Below are 17,904 nucleotides of genomic sequence, written 5' to 3' on the forward strand. Positions count from 1 at the left end.
TCGACTAAAAATAAAATATATTTTTTAAAAACGATTAGCGGTGTTTAAGCTGCTGTAAATGACTTGTTGCATATAAGCTATCAACCATATCTCTAAACTGATATCGAGTCATTCTGAGCCAGAGAGAGCATACCTGGCACACAGTAGGAGCTTCATTCAGGGTTTTTTGTTTTGTTTTTTTGTTTGTTTGTTTTTCCAAAGTGACTTTTACATATTCTTTTTTTTTTTTTTTTTTTACATGGAAGGCGTTTTACCGACTTTAAAATATATTTTTCAAGGCAGCTGTGGCCAAGAGGGGAAACGAAGTTTCATGAAATGTCACATAACAGTTCTACAACGATATTTTAAGGGATGGATTGGTCATAATGTAGAACAGAGGACAGATACAACAACGCAGATATAATGATATAAAACTGATCATGTGTCTATTTTATATATAACCCCTTTGTAAATCTTGCCTATTTGCCTATATGCAATATTACACATGTATAAGATCACTTTTTTTCTTTTTTGGTGGGGGCATTCTGGGCTCCTATTAGCGCAGAGCTCTATAGGACACACCTACCAGATCATTCACTTCCTTCGTACCGCGATCTCTCCACACTATACGACAGACAGAAGAGGACGCACTAAGACAAGAGCCGAGTGATGATACCGGGTTAAAGATAAATCAGCCAGAGCTAAAGAGACAAAAGTTTCTCGCCACGATTAAACTGACACCGCGGTTTTCTTTTCCACTGAACATCATCCTCGTCCACGGCTTCAAGTTTCAAATGGACAGACACTTGGAGACGCCTGGCTCAACAAGCATGGGATTATTTCTGTAATGTGGATTGCTACTCCCTTGCAAGAAAATAAAGATCTGCTGCGGAACAATGTGAGACGTTGTGCATCTTGGATTCTCGTGTTTCTGGATATCTTGAAAATAATTGGCAACAGTTGAGACAAAAAGAAGAAGTAGTTAACACGCGAAGGATTGTATCCTTGGGACCAGCATGGATTTGCTTTTACAACCTCCTGCCCTTTCAGAGAAGTTTTAGCCGGTCCTCTTGTATATTGTCGTACTTGTGAACTTCATGCTTGAGAACAAAAAGCCACATTTGGCCTGCTGATTTTATTTTTTTCTAAACAAAGATCGTCTGCCCCCTTGGATTGGATTTCAAACACCATGAACTTTATTGACAGTTTGACACTATTATTTTTGACGCTGTCAGCTGTCAAGGTGAGTGTCCCCGGACAGCAAACTGACCCATAGAGAACAAATTTAAAAGAAAAAAAAAGATCACATCTATTGAGCCATGTAGGGACTGCTCATTAATGTGTAGCTTGTCCTTGTCTTTCCTCTAGCTAGGTCACCGCTCGTGTTTAAACAAGCTCAAATGTTTTGTGGCTTTTTTTTTTTTTTTTTTTTGAGGAGATTTAAACAGCCATTACGCAAAAGTGGCGTTGTATAAACATAACCCACACACACTCGGCGGGTGTTGCGAGCCTTTTTTTATCCTGTAAATCTACGCTAAGTGTTTATTTCTTTTATTAAAACGCAGAAAAATCATCTTAAGTTTGGCGTTGGCTGACTGCAGGCCTGCTCTAAAAAACCACCTTGGAGATATTATTACGCTTTAAAGGCGCAGTGGCTCCATTCTGATTTAGGACTTGTGAGCAGGTTCACTACCGGCATTCTGGCTTTTTCTGCTACAAGAAGCGGCTCCAGTTCTCAAACTGGAATTCAACCCTTGATTCCAGTAGTGACCGAACGTTAGTCATCCCCCTCAAACCGAGATTAATCAGCCGATCTAGCGGCGGGATTGTAATGGCGCTTTAGTGCCCACTGTAAATCGTTTTTATATAATCATTAATCAACTGCTGGTATGGCTTTGAGCAAAGGTTTCAAGGTGAAAAAAAATACAACCTCAGTAGGAGGCTGCGCGTTTTCCTGTAACATGATTGGACTTTCTTGTAACACCACTTTCAAAAGAGCCCATTGCTTCCTTTTGGTTTCCGGCGGCAACACAGCTCCTCTCGCGAGCATCTCAGCCCCAGCATAATAAAAGCACTAGCAGGCTGGAGTCCGGTGAAGTGTTCATTGAACTAACTGGATCACTTAATGACAGTTAGGCCTCTCAATCAACACTGGACTGCACGCGGGTGAAGGCTAAAATGCTCGTCTATAAGCCGGCATGTATCATCACTCGGTTTAAGAGCCGGTGCTGGCAGCTTGACACCCATACATTAATGTATAGTGCGCTTTTTGGGGGGGCTGGGGTCTCTCAGCCCACAAGGTTGGACCCTCTCACGCCACCAGAAGGGGGTGGGGCCTGCTAACAAACCGACCTTCTTCATTTTTTTCCTCTCCTTTCTTTCTTTTCTTTTCCCCCTCCTCCTCCTCTTTCCTCCTCCTTTCTCCTTTCATTAAGAAACAGAAAAGAGTTTCTTATCGCCAAATGCCGGCTCACTCGGCACAGGCCGTATCTCATGCAACATTGGTGAGATATTGCGTGAGTTGCGCGTGCTCCTATGTGAAAAAAAAAATGGGAGAGGGAAGGGTTGTGCGCGCGCGCGTGTGTGAAGACGAGACGGCATTGTGCGTAACGAACGAATGGAAAGTTGCCAAAAAAAAAAAATCCTTTGTGGCCCAACTGGTGTGGTGACAGCTACCCCCCTGTGAGGGGAAAGTAGCAGGCTGAAATTCTTGCCGGCTTTAATGGCAGCGGTTATTAATCCGTGCTGCCTGGAGGCAGTGGAGCAGCACAACAATAAAGGTCTAGTAACTGAAACTAAACAGCCAATCCTGAAGTTTATGAAGTTTGGTCACGTTAATGTGGCTGAACTTAGGTCAGATGGTTTGACACGCTGTGCCTCCGATCAAACATTTGCCCATATACGGCCTCCCTCACCACATATACATATAAGTTATAATTAGACTAGGAGCAGGCTGATTAAGGAATTGTATCTTCGGGTGTTTTATTTTGAAAAACTGCTACCCCTCGGATGAACAGCTGATGTTCTATAGAACCTTATTGTTATTAGTGTTAAAAGCTTATGAATATTTAAACCCTTAAAATGTGATTGCAGTCTATACCGTGTGTAGGTTGGCCTGTGATAAGAGGCATGTTTGTGTGGTTTTCATGTTTCAACAGCGATGTCATAATGTAAATATGTCTTTGGCACAACTGTGGATAAGTAAGGGGCATGGAGAGGGTTATGCTAAGTTCTTGCACAATCTACTGTACCTAACGGCGTGCTTTTTTTTATTTCTTTTTTCTTGCAGAGTGCCCACATACCGAGGGAAACAGAAAGAGGTCCACATAACGGTAGGTGTCCTACAGGGCACCGTGGGAATACAGTCTGTGCTGGACTCCCTGGTTGGCTAAAAGCCAATAAAACAAAGGGCTGGTTTGAATTTCACCTTGACATTAAAGGCAAATTATTGCCTCCTAGTGGACAAAATTGTCATTTGACCCTATGGAGAGTCATCCGGGACCATGACTCTCCTTTTTTTTTTTTTTTTTTTTTTTTAAGCTAAAGAAAATGAGCTGTTTCATCTCTAAATCTTACCGTTGGACACGTTCATGTTGAACAGCATTCCTCCTCGTTTGAGGTTAAGCTGGTGAAATGTTATAGAGACCAGAGTCTTTTATAGAAAGGAATGTCACCCTCTTGGCCTTAAGTTTAGTTTTGCACAATCCCAGCATTGCCCAACATAAATTGGACAATCAGAAGCTGAACTTCGTGATGTTGCTCAGGCCCAGCATGTTTGGTTTGGCTTCCCAGAGGGTTCTCAGACTGGGGTTGTTTTAGGTCCAGCAATGCTCTGAGTGATGTTCTGGAGGTATTGCTGGTCTGTGTGCTAACATCTTTCTCAAGAGCAGAACTCCTGCAAAGACTCAGTGACGGGAGGTTGGTGTGTGGGGGGGAAATAGACTGAAGGTGAAAAGCACACAACAGGCTATTAGTTTACAGCTTTAGGCAATATGGATACAAAAAATTGGGTGACATTCAAGACCAGAGAATATTCAGTGCAGGTGATGACGTCAGACAGCAGTGACTCCGAGTCAGGGTGCATCTACCCTAGGGGATACTTCTATAGTTAACATGGATATTTGGAAAGATGCTGAGATAATAACCTAAAAGTTTGACCTGTAGATGGCAATAGCGGTAAAGACTACCAATGAGACTGAAGGATATCGCTGACTGACATATGAAGGGGTGGTAAATACATTTGAGGGTCACACATATGTGGATAGGGTTTGTTAACATAAAGTAACAGATAAACTGTTAATACTGTGATTTAGAGGTGAGATGGGCAAATGAACAGCTGAAAAAGTAAGCCAATATGGGTAAAAAAGTTGATACTGTTCTCTAAACGATGAATGGTAAGCTAAAAGTAATTGCACAGATTAATTGGTAAGCTGAGAGTAGTCCGGATCTAATTAGCTCAAATAAACAAGAGCTGGTGTTGATGAAGGGGTTCTTGAGTCTATCTGAGAGGCCTTTGGTGAAGCTGGAGGGTTGGTAACGTCACTCCTGAAGTGAAAAGTGAAAGGGGTTGGAAACACAACATAGAGGAGTACTTGTTAATTTCAGTGAGGAATTACATAAGTGTGTAAAAGTAGGTCAGTCCAGTCTGTATTTGATGGTAGACACCGAGCGCTACTCGATGGAATAATACAACATAAAACGTGTGTGTGCATGTTTATGTGTATAGTGTTTGTTGTGAGCCTGCCAATTTTCTTTATTCACATCTCCATTTAGGTGTGTGTGTTCAGGAGTGACTCACTTATACTATGGCTCCTCTGCCATTTTCTAACTGTGTGCACTGTTACTCTGTCTCCCAGTGATCCCTCTGATGGAGGTGTACAACAAGAGTTTGTGTCAACCTCGGGAGCTTTTGGTGGAAATTCTGCAGGAGTATCCAGATGAGGTGGAGCACATCTTCATCCCGTCATGCGTCGTTTTAACACGCTGTGCCGGCTGCTGCAACGACGAGATGCTGCAGTGCACGCCGACATCCACTTATAACGTTACAATGGAGGTCAGCAACGTTATTTGGAGCAGTAATACTTGTGTTTTTATATTGTTTTTTCTTCTTTGGCAGTTATGCCAAAGAAGGATATGTCTGTATCCTAAATATGGACACTTATTCAGTTTATTTTTGCCCAAACGTCAAGCTAAGAAGGTGCACAGGCTTTACAAGTGTCTGTCCGACCAGCCCAGGGCCCTCATGGTACTTAGCATAAAAAAGCCCCTTCAGCCTGTCCAAGTGCACATAGCTCAAAGGCTGCTTAGGTGTGACCTTTGAGCACTGAACCCTATTGTAGCATGCAAAAGCTGTGCATTTGGATCCATTCGGATCTGCCTTTTCTATTATATTACTACCCTGACTTTAACTTGAGGAACAATGAAGGACACTGGATATTTAGAAATACGACACACCAACGTGTATTTCTTATTTTTCTCTTTCTTTTACAGATTAAAAGAATTAATCCCAGGAGGCAAAAAAATGATATTTTCATGAGTTTTACAGAACACAGCGCATGCGAGTGTAGGTAAGAAACCCTGAACACACACACACACACACACATACTCACATCCACACAAAGCACAGCCAAACATCACTGCAGGCAAATCAACGTGCCTTTGTGGAGCAGAGTGGAAGTTGGCCAAGCACGCCATGTGAAGTTATTGTTTGAAGTTTTCATCTGACACATTCACCAGATGTGTATCACCTAAATCCATATCTTATCTTTGCTTCTTTCACTTCGCTGATTCTAAAAAGACCCGAGCAGGTTTGAACACATCACAGCAGACATTCACAATGCTGCTTACATTCATCTTGGTTCCATCGAGTACAATGCCCTCTAAAGCATTGTTTGCAATTGCGACATGGAGGTCGCTCCTCGGTCCATAGTTTAGATATAGGTCTGTGAGATAAGTGTTATAAAGTGGCATTTTGCATTTTACTGGGGCAATATGGTGCTGCAAAAACAGCACTGTATTATTGTTCGAACGATGTGCACTGCAGATTCTGTCCATCTCAGACCCTTCCCTGTGCAAATTACCCCAGCTTCTGCCATGTATGCAAAGGCTCTGCATCAGTGGAAACTAGGTATATATGGCTTCTATTCAGAGGCTTTTATTCAGTGTTATATTTAGATGTGGCCTTGTCTTAGGTTTGATGGTTCACAAGTTGTCTCTGGACCCTCTCACAGACTGCCCAGAGACAAGGTTAACTGTGACTGAAATTACCACGGATCCAGTCAGTTTGCTGTTTTGCTTTGACTGGCAGAAATAGGTGAAACAAGTAACATTATCAACATCAAATGATGTCCCTCTTGTGGCCTAGCATCAACAAACACTATATAATCACTTTTTCTTGTCACCTTTTTTGCTGTTTCTTGTTGGACATGTGTAGTTTTCCATACTCGTGACATTATGATGGCAGATTTGAGCTCTGTGTCATGAATTAGTAAACCTTGACAGAGCGTCAAGGTTTACTAATCCTCCCACGTTTCAGGAAACCCTGACAATAAAGCAAACATTGCAAGTATGAGTATTGGCCAAAGGCCGAGTTGAATAGCTCTTCTTTTTTTTTTAAACTGTATCTCACGTTGAAGCCACTTGTCCATCAAACTTCCGAATTTGGGCAAAATATCCACAGGGAATTAGTTCTGCATGTCTGCAGCAGTGACGTCCTAGTTCACCATTTACTTGAAGCTATAAACCTTTAAGACACCTTTATAAAAATTTAGATGGTGCTATGAATCCATTTAGTTCTATTTTAAAATTACGACTTAACTATTACAGGAACTGCTTTATAGCTATTAAGTCGCTGGGAAACTGAGATATATATATATATATATATATATATATATATATATATATATATATATATATATATATATATATATATTGTACATTAAAGGGTTGGTTGATAGCTTTTGGTTTTGTTAAGTTTACAACCCTTCTGGGAATCATCTGCACCTAGATCTCTTTTTACATCAGTGGGTCATTGTTTATGACTGCACATCAAAAGCTACATTGTCACTGAACAATCGCTGATGGTGCTGACGCTACATTTTAGCAAATGCTCACCACTTGGACTGACTGCATTTGATGTGATTGACCAGTAGAATTCAGACATATGTAAATGAGAAAGCTTTGCCAGCATATTTATAACCTACAGGTACAGACATACCTACTCTAAAAACCTGATCAGCATGCCCCTGGTTTGGAGAGGCAGACCCCTCTGGAAAAAAGCTGCTCAGTCCTATACTTTGTGTTTTTGTGACTGGTGCTTAAAACACTTTAGCTATATGGCAGTATGAACTCTAGCTATAACCCAGTGTAAGTATTTAAAGGGTCTATCCTCCAGTATAGGGTTGGCTTTAGTACAGTTTTGTTCTTGTAACTACTCAACTTTTAAATTAAAACTAGACGTTTAGCTTGTAACTGGGTAGTTTTACTGTGTTGCTACTTGAAGTAAAGAATTTGTATCCTAATGTACAGTATATGTAAACACATATACTGTCATGCGTTCTCCATCCTGTGCAGACTTGCTGTACTACTATGTAAAGCAGAAACTTGGCAAGTGGTCTATTACCTTGCAGGAAACATTGTTTCCTAAGACTTTGGAATAACTATTGCCTCCAGATATGCCAGCAACTCCACACTGTTATTGGCTGGGAAGTGAAGCAAACCTGTCAAAATGTGTTTGTAGTTGTGTGTATGCGTTTTGTGTGGATCCATCAATGAATATAATCCAAGAACTGCAAAATTTCCCAATAAATTGAATTCACTTGCCAGTTGCAGATGCCAGATACTTGAAAAGAAACTAGATTTATCATAGGTTCTGGTAAAGGACGGTGACGCAATGTGATGTGAAAAGATTCATGTGATTCCACCCATGATGATAATAAGCCCCGAGTCCCTGATGATCTTGATAAGTATCTGTTTACCGGGATACAGTTGCATGCTGTGATCTAATGTCATGTTGTTTTGTTTCTGCCTTTCAGGTTAAAGAATGAAGTGACAGAAAAGAAAGAAAAGTGAGTACAGCGCTCTTTCTGCATGGAGATTGTGATTTGGGTGGAAAACAATAGGGACTTGAGATTTGATCTTTTTCCGGTTTTGCCTTGCCAACAAACAATCATTTGTCTGCAACTCTCAGCCTTCCCAAATTATACTATAGTCCCTTTTGAACATAAATGATGTGCCTGTTATTTTCCCACTCCCACTTCCTCCTTTTTTCTTTCTTTAATATAAAAAAAGAAAGACAAAAACACAGATAGAAAAGCCAAAAGCAATAACATGTCATCAAAACCTCAGTGAACAAGCAACATGAGATCGTCCTATAGTGAGCACAAATTAACATGCTGCTGTCAGATAATAAACATTGGGAATACCAGCTAATCCCGCTCAGGTCAATGAGTGACACTTGATGAGTTCATTGCACTTGCAAACCTGTCCTTTACACCTTTCCCACCTTTTCTATCTCATCTGCATTCGTCTCCCTCGTCTCTGCTGTGTAGATGCCACTTGACTTCTGCAACTTTGGTTTCTGACTCCTCTGATATAGATAACAGTGTTTTTGAAGATCTGTTAAACTTTTGTGTTTATAGTCCTATCTTAAGAGGGCCTCCCTTTGAATACTACAGAAGTCAGTGTGCTAAGGGTCATTAAACTCTTTAATCCTCTTTCTGTGAGTAGCCGTTGATATTTTTCCATTGTGGGGTTGTTGTTTTGGTTTTATGTCAGGTCGTCTGTCATATAGATAAGGGGTAGCTGCGTGATCTTCTTGAACTTTGCTTTAACTGTTTTTGCAAGTGTGGCTTTGGTGGGGTGTTACTTTAGGGTAACAGTTCATGTTCTTGTTTCTGATATTTTGATTCATGTTGGCTAACCTCTCTAAGGCAAGAGTCTCAAAGTCTGTTAGGATGACTCATTATGTTGAGGTTGTGAAATTAGTTAATTATCAACGTCTCTGCAGAAATTGTGTGGATTTTACATTTGAAACACGTCTGCTTCATTCTGTTACACAGACCTAGATGCTGTATTTATCAATCAGTCCTAAATGGGGCTTAGTTAGCCCCATTTATGACTTCTGCAGTCTGTGATCCAGATACATCCCTGAATCAAAATGTTATTTTTAGCCATGCTCACAGTGATAGCAATGACAGATTCTTTTCAGTTTGCCAGTCCATCCGCAGTTTTCCCTGAACTAAAAATTCTCTACAATTATTAGCGCATTTTGTACAAGGAAAACAGTGATCGTTTCAATATTAATCATGACTTTGGTTATCCCCCAACTTGTTCTCTATTACATTCATGTTTAGGTGGGGAAAAAAACAACTAGTGGGTGGACAGTCTTGAATGTTGCACACATCCATTGAGTGGTGATGGTCTGCAGAAAATAATTTGATCCCTTCCAATCATTCATAAAGCGCCATCAATATCACCCGCTTTGGATTATGAATATGTATTTGCAAAACTAACAACATACCACCACCAGCCGCGGCTGGGCATAGTGCTAATTGGCAAATGTTATCATGCTAATACACTAAACCAAGGCTAAATAGCCTTTTACCTAGCTACACATCAACATGTTAGCATTGTCATTGTGAGCAAGTTACCATGCTGATGTTGCATTTAGCTCAAAGCACTGCTGTGCTAAAGTTAAACCTAAATGTGCTGCTAGCATGGCTGCAGCCTTCCTTCCCAGTCATTTTCATAAAATGAAATTTGGTTTGCCCATCAATAAGGTAGCTAGGTGTCAAGTGCAGAGTGGACACATGTGGAAAGAGACGTGTAAAATAAGGAAAGATTCAGTCAAATGAGAATCCAAATCTAATAATAGTCTAAAAATCTAAAATTCTTTGACAGACTGCACTACCAACAGCAGCAAAACCTTCAAGAAAAACATCTGTCATACTAAAAAGAGGGCAACTTTATTTTTAAGGTCACCCACTGAACATAAGTTTAAAAAAAGCACCTATGTGACTGAATAATGGAGTGACATCAGGTTATGTGCTTTGATATGACCTGAGGTCACAGGACTATACAGCTCTGTGAAAAATGAAGTTTTCACGGGACTTTATACGGTCCTGTGAAAAACTAAGTACACCCTTTTTGCTTCCACAATGATTAAAAGAGTAAATAGCAGCCAAGCGCTGATAATGAAATGTACTTGGTTAACTGATAATAATTTAATCGAGTACATTTGCTGATTATCAATTAATTGATAATCGATTAATTAATATCTCTTTAAAAGTAAAGTTTTGGCAGTTTTCTGGTCTGGAACATTCAGCTGTGTGTTAACACAATGCCACAATCTTCCCAGGAGTGGACGTCCGAGTCAGCTCAACCCAAGGTCTGACCCTGCAATGCTCAGAGAAACTACAGACTCTACAGGCCTCAGTTAGCATGTTAAATGTATGGCTTGTTTGGAAGGCTGCCAGGAAAAAGCATCTTCACTCTAAAAAGACAATGGCAGCACGGCTTAGGTCTGCAAAGTTGCATCTGAACAAACCACAAGACTTCTGGAACGATGTCCTTTGGACAGATGAGACCAAAGTGGAGACGTTTGGCCATAATGCACAGCACCACATTTGGGGAAAACAAGCACAACATATCGGCAAAAGCATCTTATATCGACTATCAGCCACAGTGGTAGAGGGATGATAATTTGGGTTTGTTTTCTAGCCAAAGGACCTGGGCACCTTGCAGTCATTGAGTCGGCCATGAACACCTCTATATACCAAAGTATTCTAGAGACCGTGTGAGGCCATCTGTCCGACAACCAAAGCTTGGTCCTAACTGGGTCATACAACAAGTCAAATCTCCAACAGAATGGCTTTAAAAGGAAAGGTGCTGCAATGGCCTAGTCAGACCTCAACCTGATCGAAATCCTGTGGAGGGGCATTGGAGCTGTGCATAAATGAATTCCCGCAAACATGGATGAACTGGAGAATCGCTGTGAAGAAAAGTGGACCAAAATTTCTCCAGAACGATGTGTGAGACTGAAAGTCTTACAGAAAATAACCGCTTTAAGATATTGCTGCTAAAAATTGTTCGACAAGCTCTTGTATCATGGGGTGCACTTAGTTTTTACCAGGACTACATAGAGTCCTGTTAAAACTTTCTTTTTCACATCACTGTGAGTCTGACACTGCAGTTGTATCACGTCTTCTGTGCATGATACAATTGCAACACTTCTATTTATTTCTTATTCCTCCTAATATTTATAATATTTTGTATTTTTTCTTACTTAGAAAGTAGAATTAATGTACTGTATATATGCTAGCCATAAATACCAATAGATACTTGTAATCATGTTTTTGCTGTTACGTCTAACTAACAAAAAGTTTCCAGCATAATTAAATATACCTTGTGCAGCGGAATTATATCTGACTCAGCTCGTTATAAATAATGCATATGAAATCCAGCCTATACACCAGGTGCATGCTTTGTAAGCACACACTGGCCTGTTCTCATTGTGCTGCAGTTTGTAACAAGTCGAGTCAGTGATAAAGAGTTGGCCCGAATAGACTAAAAGATGCGGTTTTGGTAAAGTCCAATTTTTTTTGTATTCAGATCATCTGGGAAACTTCCACCCACCATAACCTACAAAGAACAATATGCTTTCACTCTCTGCAGAGTCATTGTACTTATTATTTAAACATATATACATATCTTTTGAGCCCAGTTTTGGGCAGTGAAGGAACTTAGTCTCGGAATATGCGATATTAATCATATTCACACAGTGAGCTGCTTTACTCTGGCTGTTTTTTGAGAAAGAGGATATAAGTTGTTGTCTTGCTTTCTAAAAGCGTTATTTGTAGGTCATTTAACTCATGATGGAGTTACTTTCTCACTACGCTCATTCATTTCACATCATATCTCATCGTATTAATTGGGTCCAGAGAGCCTTGTGTGAAGTTAGAATCCCATATAAGCCAATCAGTAACAAAAATTAAAACTCTTAGCTAATAAAATGATATACATATTTTTTTAAAAACCAAAAACATTGCGATCAATTCATGTTGGCTTAAGCAATTATCATTCAGAGATTTAAGCACGTCACTCTCATCAGTCTCTCAGGCATCTCTCTGCCTTGTTCTCCTGTCTCTCTTGCAGAAAATCCCGGACAGGCAAGAATAAAGGCCAAAAGAGAAAACGAAAGAAAAACCCTGAAAATACAATTCATGATGCGTATGTCAGCTCTGCCTTCTCCACCTACCTGCACCTGAGTGTTGCGCTTCTTATAATTAAGCTAATCTGGGAGGAGTTATTTTGCCCCTTTTAATTTGTACCATTTAATTTGCTTATCGGCCCTATCGATTAGCATGTTGCTTCCGTGTGGTGTCCAAACTTTGTCTTGTCATCCATGTCCTAAATATTCAGAATCTTAGACTGTATATAAAAGACATACACAGTTTTTAGGTTTCAGGAACTTTCACTGTGGAAGTTTTTCAAACCTGTATTCTTTCTTCTGGCCAGCAGGGGAATTTTTAGCTATCCAGCTTCTTAGTCAGATCCGTTCCTCGCTCGTTTGAACAAACCGCGATGGCAAAAAAGAAGTCTTTGCTAACGAATGGGTAATTCATATTGGCTGTGTCCACCTTTTATCTACAGTCTATGTTCAGGATATTAGACTATGCCCTGTTTGCCGATGTGTTTTGCGAAGGTAGCTTCAGTTAAATTTTGAGTGATAACTAGGGGGTACTTCAGACCACATACCAACTTGCAAGGAATAAACATTAACCTCAAAATCTCCAACTAATCTCCTAGTAATATAACCGAGGCAATGGTTGACTGATGTTCGAGACGAGATACAGCATTGTATCATAAAACCGACAAAAACCTAGGGTTCAAATTGGCTGTGGCTTCTTGTCAGATAGCTCTTTTTATTATTGATAATGTCCACGTTTAAAGGAGTTCAAATAAACAGATCTTAGATCAGCTGCTAGCTGTAACATGAACCTCCTGTCTACTGACACTGATCTCAGATCCACCAGCATGGCTTTGCCAACCGGCTCATACTGTTCTGGTATCTGTGCTGGGATCACCAGGGTTGTAATCATAGTCCCGTCTTCAGTGTTGAGTCTGTGCTGCTTTGCTGTGTCTCGTACCCGTCTCCTTTCCCCACTTTGTTCTTTTCATCTTTACAAACAGTTTTTTGTTTGGTTTTTTTGCTGTCCTGTGCTTAATGCTGGTACTTTTCATGTTATGTGAAGATATGAGTGATGCTATCTATTGCTTTTTTTTTCAGCAAATTGTTTAGCAAGGACTGTTTTTTTATTTCTTTGTTTGCCTGCTTTTGTGTCTGAAACCATAAAAAACTAATATTTTATTCAAAAGTAATATAACGAGATCATGTTTCTTCAGTGTTCATACTGTGAAGAGATTCCTGTCTGTATTTTCACTTGTAATTTGTATATTAAGATGTCAATGAAGTATCTGGGGCTTCACACCTGCTGAGAATTGTAATTCAGATGACTTTCAGCCTTTGTTTTGATTTCATGTCTCTCTGTGGGAAACCTAGTCCTCGGCTTTCCTTCAATAAAATGAAATCTTTCCTAACAGTGCATCAAACAGACCCTCGAGTCTTCTTTATCACGAGTTTAGAGTGACAGTGAGAAGTGCGCTGTCACTGACCCGCACTTTAAAGCCATATATTGCTTTGTGATGCATGAACTGGTCTCGAGCTTCGCTAACTGCATGTCTAACACATATCGTTCATTCAGGAGAGGTCGAATCAGCTAGGCAAGGATGGGGGTAGGGAGCAGGTTTATTTCTACTGCTTGACTTTCTGCCTGCTCTGAGGGATCCTGTGAGCAATACTATACAACTGTCACATGCACAAATTGGCAGTGGCTCGGAGGAGCAAACTGGAGCATATGAAAGGGTTGACCCAAGGGTGACCTTTCTTATGGGTGATAACGGTGCACTGTGATAATCTGCCTTTCCTTCTTCCTCCCCATCTCCTTGTGTTGTCTGTCCAGTGTTTGTGAGCCGTGTTGTGATCAGTGCTCAGAGAGGAGAAAGCGTTTGTTTGTACAGGACCCTGCAACCTGCCGGTGCTCCTGCAAACACACAGACGAATACTGTAAAGAACGCCAGCTAGAGCTCAACGAGAGGACCTGCAAGTAAGTAACATCGGCAAAGTGGTTCACCCATTTGTTGGACTAAACGGAAAACCTGTGTGGAATTTATAGTAATGCAACCAACTTAAGATCCAAATATAGTTCGGTCAGATGACATCGGTAGCAAACAGGCTCTAGTCACAACATCCCTGTTAGACTCCACTATGGAGGCTTTTGCAGGTTCTCTTCATATTCAGTCGCGTGACTACTATAGCTTCTAGTACAACTATAAACTACTGTAATCTAATGTACTAGCACTGGAACATGGTTTGCATACAAAATTGTATGCTGTTTCTTGTAGTCTTACAGTCTTTTAAATGCAAAAACAGTACATAAAATCATAGACTGCATTTATAGCAACTGAGATGCCAGTAACCGGTTTGCGTACTACCAATTTGAAGGTTCAAGTGAGGAATTTTGGGTCATTTGAGGAACTGCAGTTTCTGGATAAATATATGTTGAACTGGCAAAGTCTGCAGTCTGCAGAAATTTGTTTCAATGCCCTTTTCATTGTTTTAAACTATGATTATTGTTACGGCCGAGAAGGCCCGGCTGTGGGTGTGGACTCAAATGCAGACACAGAGGGAGGCAAACGGGCGTGAACACAGTGCTTTATTTACAAGTGTCTAGTGAAATTACACAACAGGAGACTATGAATGCTATGAATTATGAAATGCTATGAACTGTGAACTGTGAGGCCAAACTGTGAACATGAAACTGAGTGCTATGGCTAGGTGCTGGATTTCACGGATGGAAAAAAGGGGCAGCGGCTTGGATGGAGGTACGCAGTCACTATAATGAGAAGAGACAAGTAGTCAGTGGCAGTCCAGTGAATCACAGCTGCAGGGTTAGGCTATGGAGGTTAGGGCTTACGCGTTGCAGGTTTAAAGTGTCATGCGAGGAAGGGGTGTCCAGGGGGTTCCGGGTGAGGAGTGTCCAGAGAGGATCCAGAATATGCGTGGAGTGAGGGACTTGGCAGGGAGGCAGGCAGGTGTAGTCCGATGGTGGAGAGGAAGAAACCAGATGACAGAACCAGCGTCCAGGCGGAGATGAGAGTAGTTCGGGAAACGTGACTGCCAGGTGGGTCCTATGACAAAGAAAAACACGGTGAGGGAAAAGCAGTAGTTGAGGGTTCTCACAAGGGGTTCGCAGCCTAGCACTGACATGGGTTAGCAGAAGATCTGGCAGAGGTCTGTTGTGAATGCTGGTCTTATATGCAGGTGACTTGATTGGAACCAGGTGTGGAAGCTGATTGGAGTCTCTGCCTGAAGGTAGAACCCAGCGGAGTGGAAAAACCCCGTGCTCACCCGGACCATGACAATTATTTCAAAAAGCTGCATCCCTGCTTGCCCAGGACCAAGCAGCAAATTGACTTAATTATTAATTCACTAGCTGGGACCACACCCTTATGTAGATGTGACAGCATATGGGGTTTGGGGTAGGCCTACTGGGCCAGACAGATCCCCAGATAGTACTGAGAGGTGAATGAATCGGAACAGCTTATAGTACAGTAGGGCATAGATGGAGAACTGGAAGGGGAGTTTATGAGATAAGTTATCTCCAAATAAATGCCACCTTGCCTGCATTTGTGTGAGCAAGACAAAAGAATTAAAAATAGGCTGATTTTGCTGTTCCCTATAAACATTTATTGCGCTTATGATCATTTCTCTTTCTTCTTGTTTAGATGTGACAAGCCAAGAAGATGAGAGAAGTGGGGGCACCAGATGTACAAGATGAAGGAATATATTAGAGATACTTCACAGCACGCACTTTTTGACCTTTGAACTGTAAGCTCTTCTTTTCTGTGGAAAGCATTCCCCATGGACCGAAACAGAACAAAAAGAAGGACTGAACTGAAATTTCCTCCCACTGTATATCTGTGTGTACATAGACCACATTTAAAGAGAGAAAAAAAAGAATATACAGAATTGTTGCTGCTACTGTAATAACTAAGCCCATGATTCGTCTAAAAGCAAAATAGGAGCTATGTGGTTTTGCATTTCTAGCAGGCTTGCAGTGCAGGTGTAGTCTTATCGTCAGATCATTGTGTACAATTACTCCACTGGATACGAGTCTACTGTGGTTGTGTTTCAATCATAACATGCGAAACCTCTCAATCTAATATATATTTAACTGCTAAAACAGCAGGCAGGACTGAAGAGGACGTGGGTGTCTTTTTTTTTTTTTTTAAGCGATGGATGGACCTTTCTCAGACGACGTTTTGCCTTTTTTCTCCTCGTGATATCACTTCCTTCCCTCTGAAGACTTTGCAGCACTGACCTGTGCTTACATGGGTCACGTCTGTGATCAGAGGAGACTCTGAAGTGCCATATACTTTTAAAGGGATACTGGTCATCGATATAGAGTTTGTATGTATTGCTATGTCCTACAAGAAAACCACTGTATGATTGATTCCATTTGAAAACTGTGCCTCACGAAAGAGTACTGCTTTTTAAATTATTTTTGTTTGCATTGTTTCAGGAGTCTGTCAACTGTCGACGTAGTTTTCTTCAATGTTGAACTCAATACAGAATCCAGTGATTATACAGCTTCTCTAAACCTGTACATAGTTAATATCTCTCTCTAATAGTTCATTCTAGATAATTTATGTTATAGAGTATTTTTCAGTATTCAGTCTACCCATATTTAATTTGGTCTATTTATGTATGCAGTGTTATGTACCTGTGGCTGTCCTATCTCCCCATGTGTAAGGTCACTGATGGCTACTCTCGTTTCTACGAAGCAAAATAAGCAACAACAAAAAAATCATAAATGATTTTAACATTCCCAAATAGATCATTTGTACTGATAACACCTCCTCCTTTTCAACCCGTCTCATCTAAGGGCGTGGGTACTCTGTAGAATTTCAACTTGTGTGTGTATGTGTGTGTGTGTGTAAGAGTTAATGTCTATATGAGTGATTGAATGGGATACATCTGTGTGAAGTAAGTATTTAAGTATTTAAGTAAGTAGCGGACGTTTGTTTTGTACACGGCCCAAGATGCAAATATAAAAAACTACTGCTCGCAGCTCAGTATACAATACTACAACACTACCACCGTTTTCAAATCTGGATAACAATCTGCATCTTTCTGCCATCGGTCTTAGAGCCCTAATTATTAGATCCCTTTGTCTCTTCTTCACTATTAACATGTTTTCTTTGTCTGTGTAAACAGTAAAGCATATTTATTTTCAAATCATATTGTTTTATAAAAAATAAGAAAAGGGTTGCTGTGTTGTGAATGCTGTGTTTTTCGGAAATTTAATTGGGCAGCGGTGTTCTTCTGTTTTTGTGCGGCAAAGTGACATTCGCACATCTAATAATAATGAAAGAAAGCCGAAGAGACGAATAAGAAACTCCTGCACATAAATATATATATTTTTTATGAGAGACCGATATTCAGTTCAATGAATAAAATGCCACCTTAAAGCACCATGCAATATCTTCATTTGTTAAATCTGAGTATAGACGGCTGCAGTGGGGAAGTAATTATTCAATTCACTGCTGAATTTGTAAGTTGTGCTCACTTCCAAAGAAATGAACAGTCTCCAATATTTAATGGTAGAGAGAGTTTCTTGTAGTTGGTCACCAGGTTTGTACACGTCTAAGGAGGGATGTTGGCCCATTCCTCTTTACAGAAACTCTCTAAGCTTCAGCTCCCACCACATTTTTTTCTGGCTGGGCCATTCCACAACTTTAATGTGCTTCTTCTTGGCCACTTTTTTGTTTTGTTTTTTTATTGTTTTGCTGGAAGACCCTTCC

The 17,904-nt window shown here is 40.6% G+C and overlaps 1 protein-coding gene and 1 long non-coding RNA gene across 3 annotated transcripts; one reads left to right on the forward strand and one right to left on the reverse strand.

Moving 5' to 3' along the window:
• Positions 1–535: 535 nt before the first annotated feature.
• On the forward strand, positions 536–17,575 carry vegfab (vascular endothelial growth factor Ab). 2 transcript variants are annotated; one of them, XM_082506250.1, is made up of 8 exons: positions 536–1,222; positions 3,269–3,311; positions 4,836–5,032; positions 5,470–5,546; positions 8,013–8,045; positions 12,133–12,207; positions 14,001–14,144; positions 15,826–17,575. In XM_082506250.1, the coding sequence occupies exons 1-8, from the start codon at positions 1,169–1,171 to the stop codon at positions 15,845–15,847; spliced, it is 645 nt and encodes a 214-aa protein (XP_082362376.1). In that variant the 5' UTR covers positions 536–1,168; the 3' UTR covers positions 15,848–17,575. The 2 variants fall into 2 exon arrangements, with proteins under 2 accessions (XP_082362376.1, XP_082362377.1); XM_082506251.1 differs by lacking the exon at positions 12,133–12,207 and having other exon boundaries at positions 539–1,222.
• Positions 14,154–15,457, reverse strand: LOC309689677. The gene is made up of 3 exons (XR_014271498.1): positions 15,306–15,457; positions 15,015–15,228; positions 14,154–14,933 (listed from the first exon to the last, which is right to left on the reverse strand). It is a non-coding gene; the product is annotated as an uncharacterized lncRNA (long non-coding RNA).
• Positions 17,576–17,904: the final 329 nt, after the last annotated feature.

The sequence above is a fragment of the Aulonocara stuartgranti genome (genome assembly GCF_965226115.1).
Source record: "Aulonocara stuartgranti genome assembly, chromosome: 15".
NCBI classification, from domain to species: domain Eukaryota; kingdom Metazoa; phylum Chordata; class Actinopteri; order Cichliformes; family Cichlidae; genus Aulonocara; species Aulonocara stuartgranti.

Coding starts and splice junctions, on each gene's coding strand:
- vegfab (XM_082506250.1), top strand. CDS start 1,169: ATGAACTTTATTGACAGTTTGACACTATTATTTTTGACGCTGTCAGCT. Junction 5,033..5,469: donor CTTATAACGTTACAATGGAG/GTCAGCAACGTT, acceptor TTTCTTTTACAG/ATTAAAAGAATTAATCCCAG. Junction 14,145..15,825: donor CTCAACGAGAGGACCTGCAA/GTAAGTAACATC, acceptor CTTCTTGTTTAG/ATGTGACAAGCCAAGAAGAT.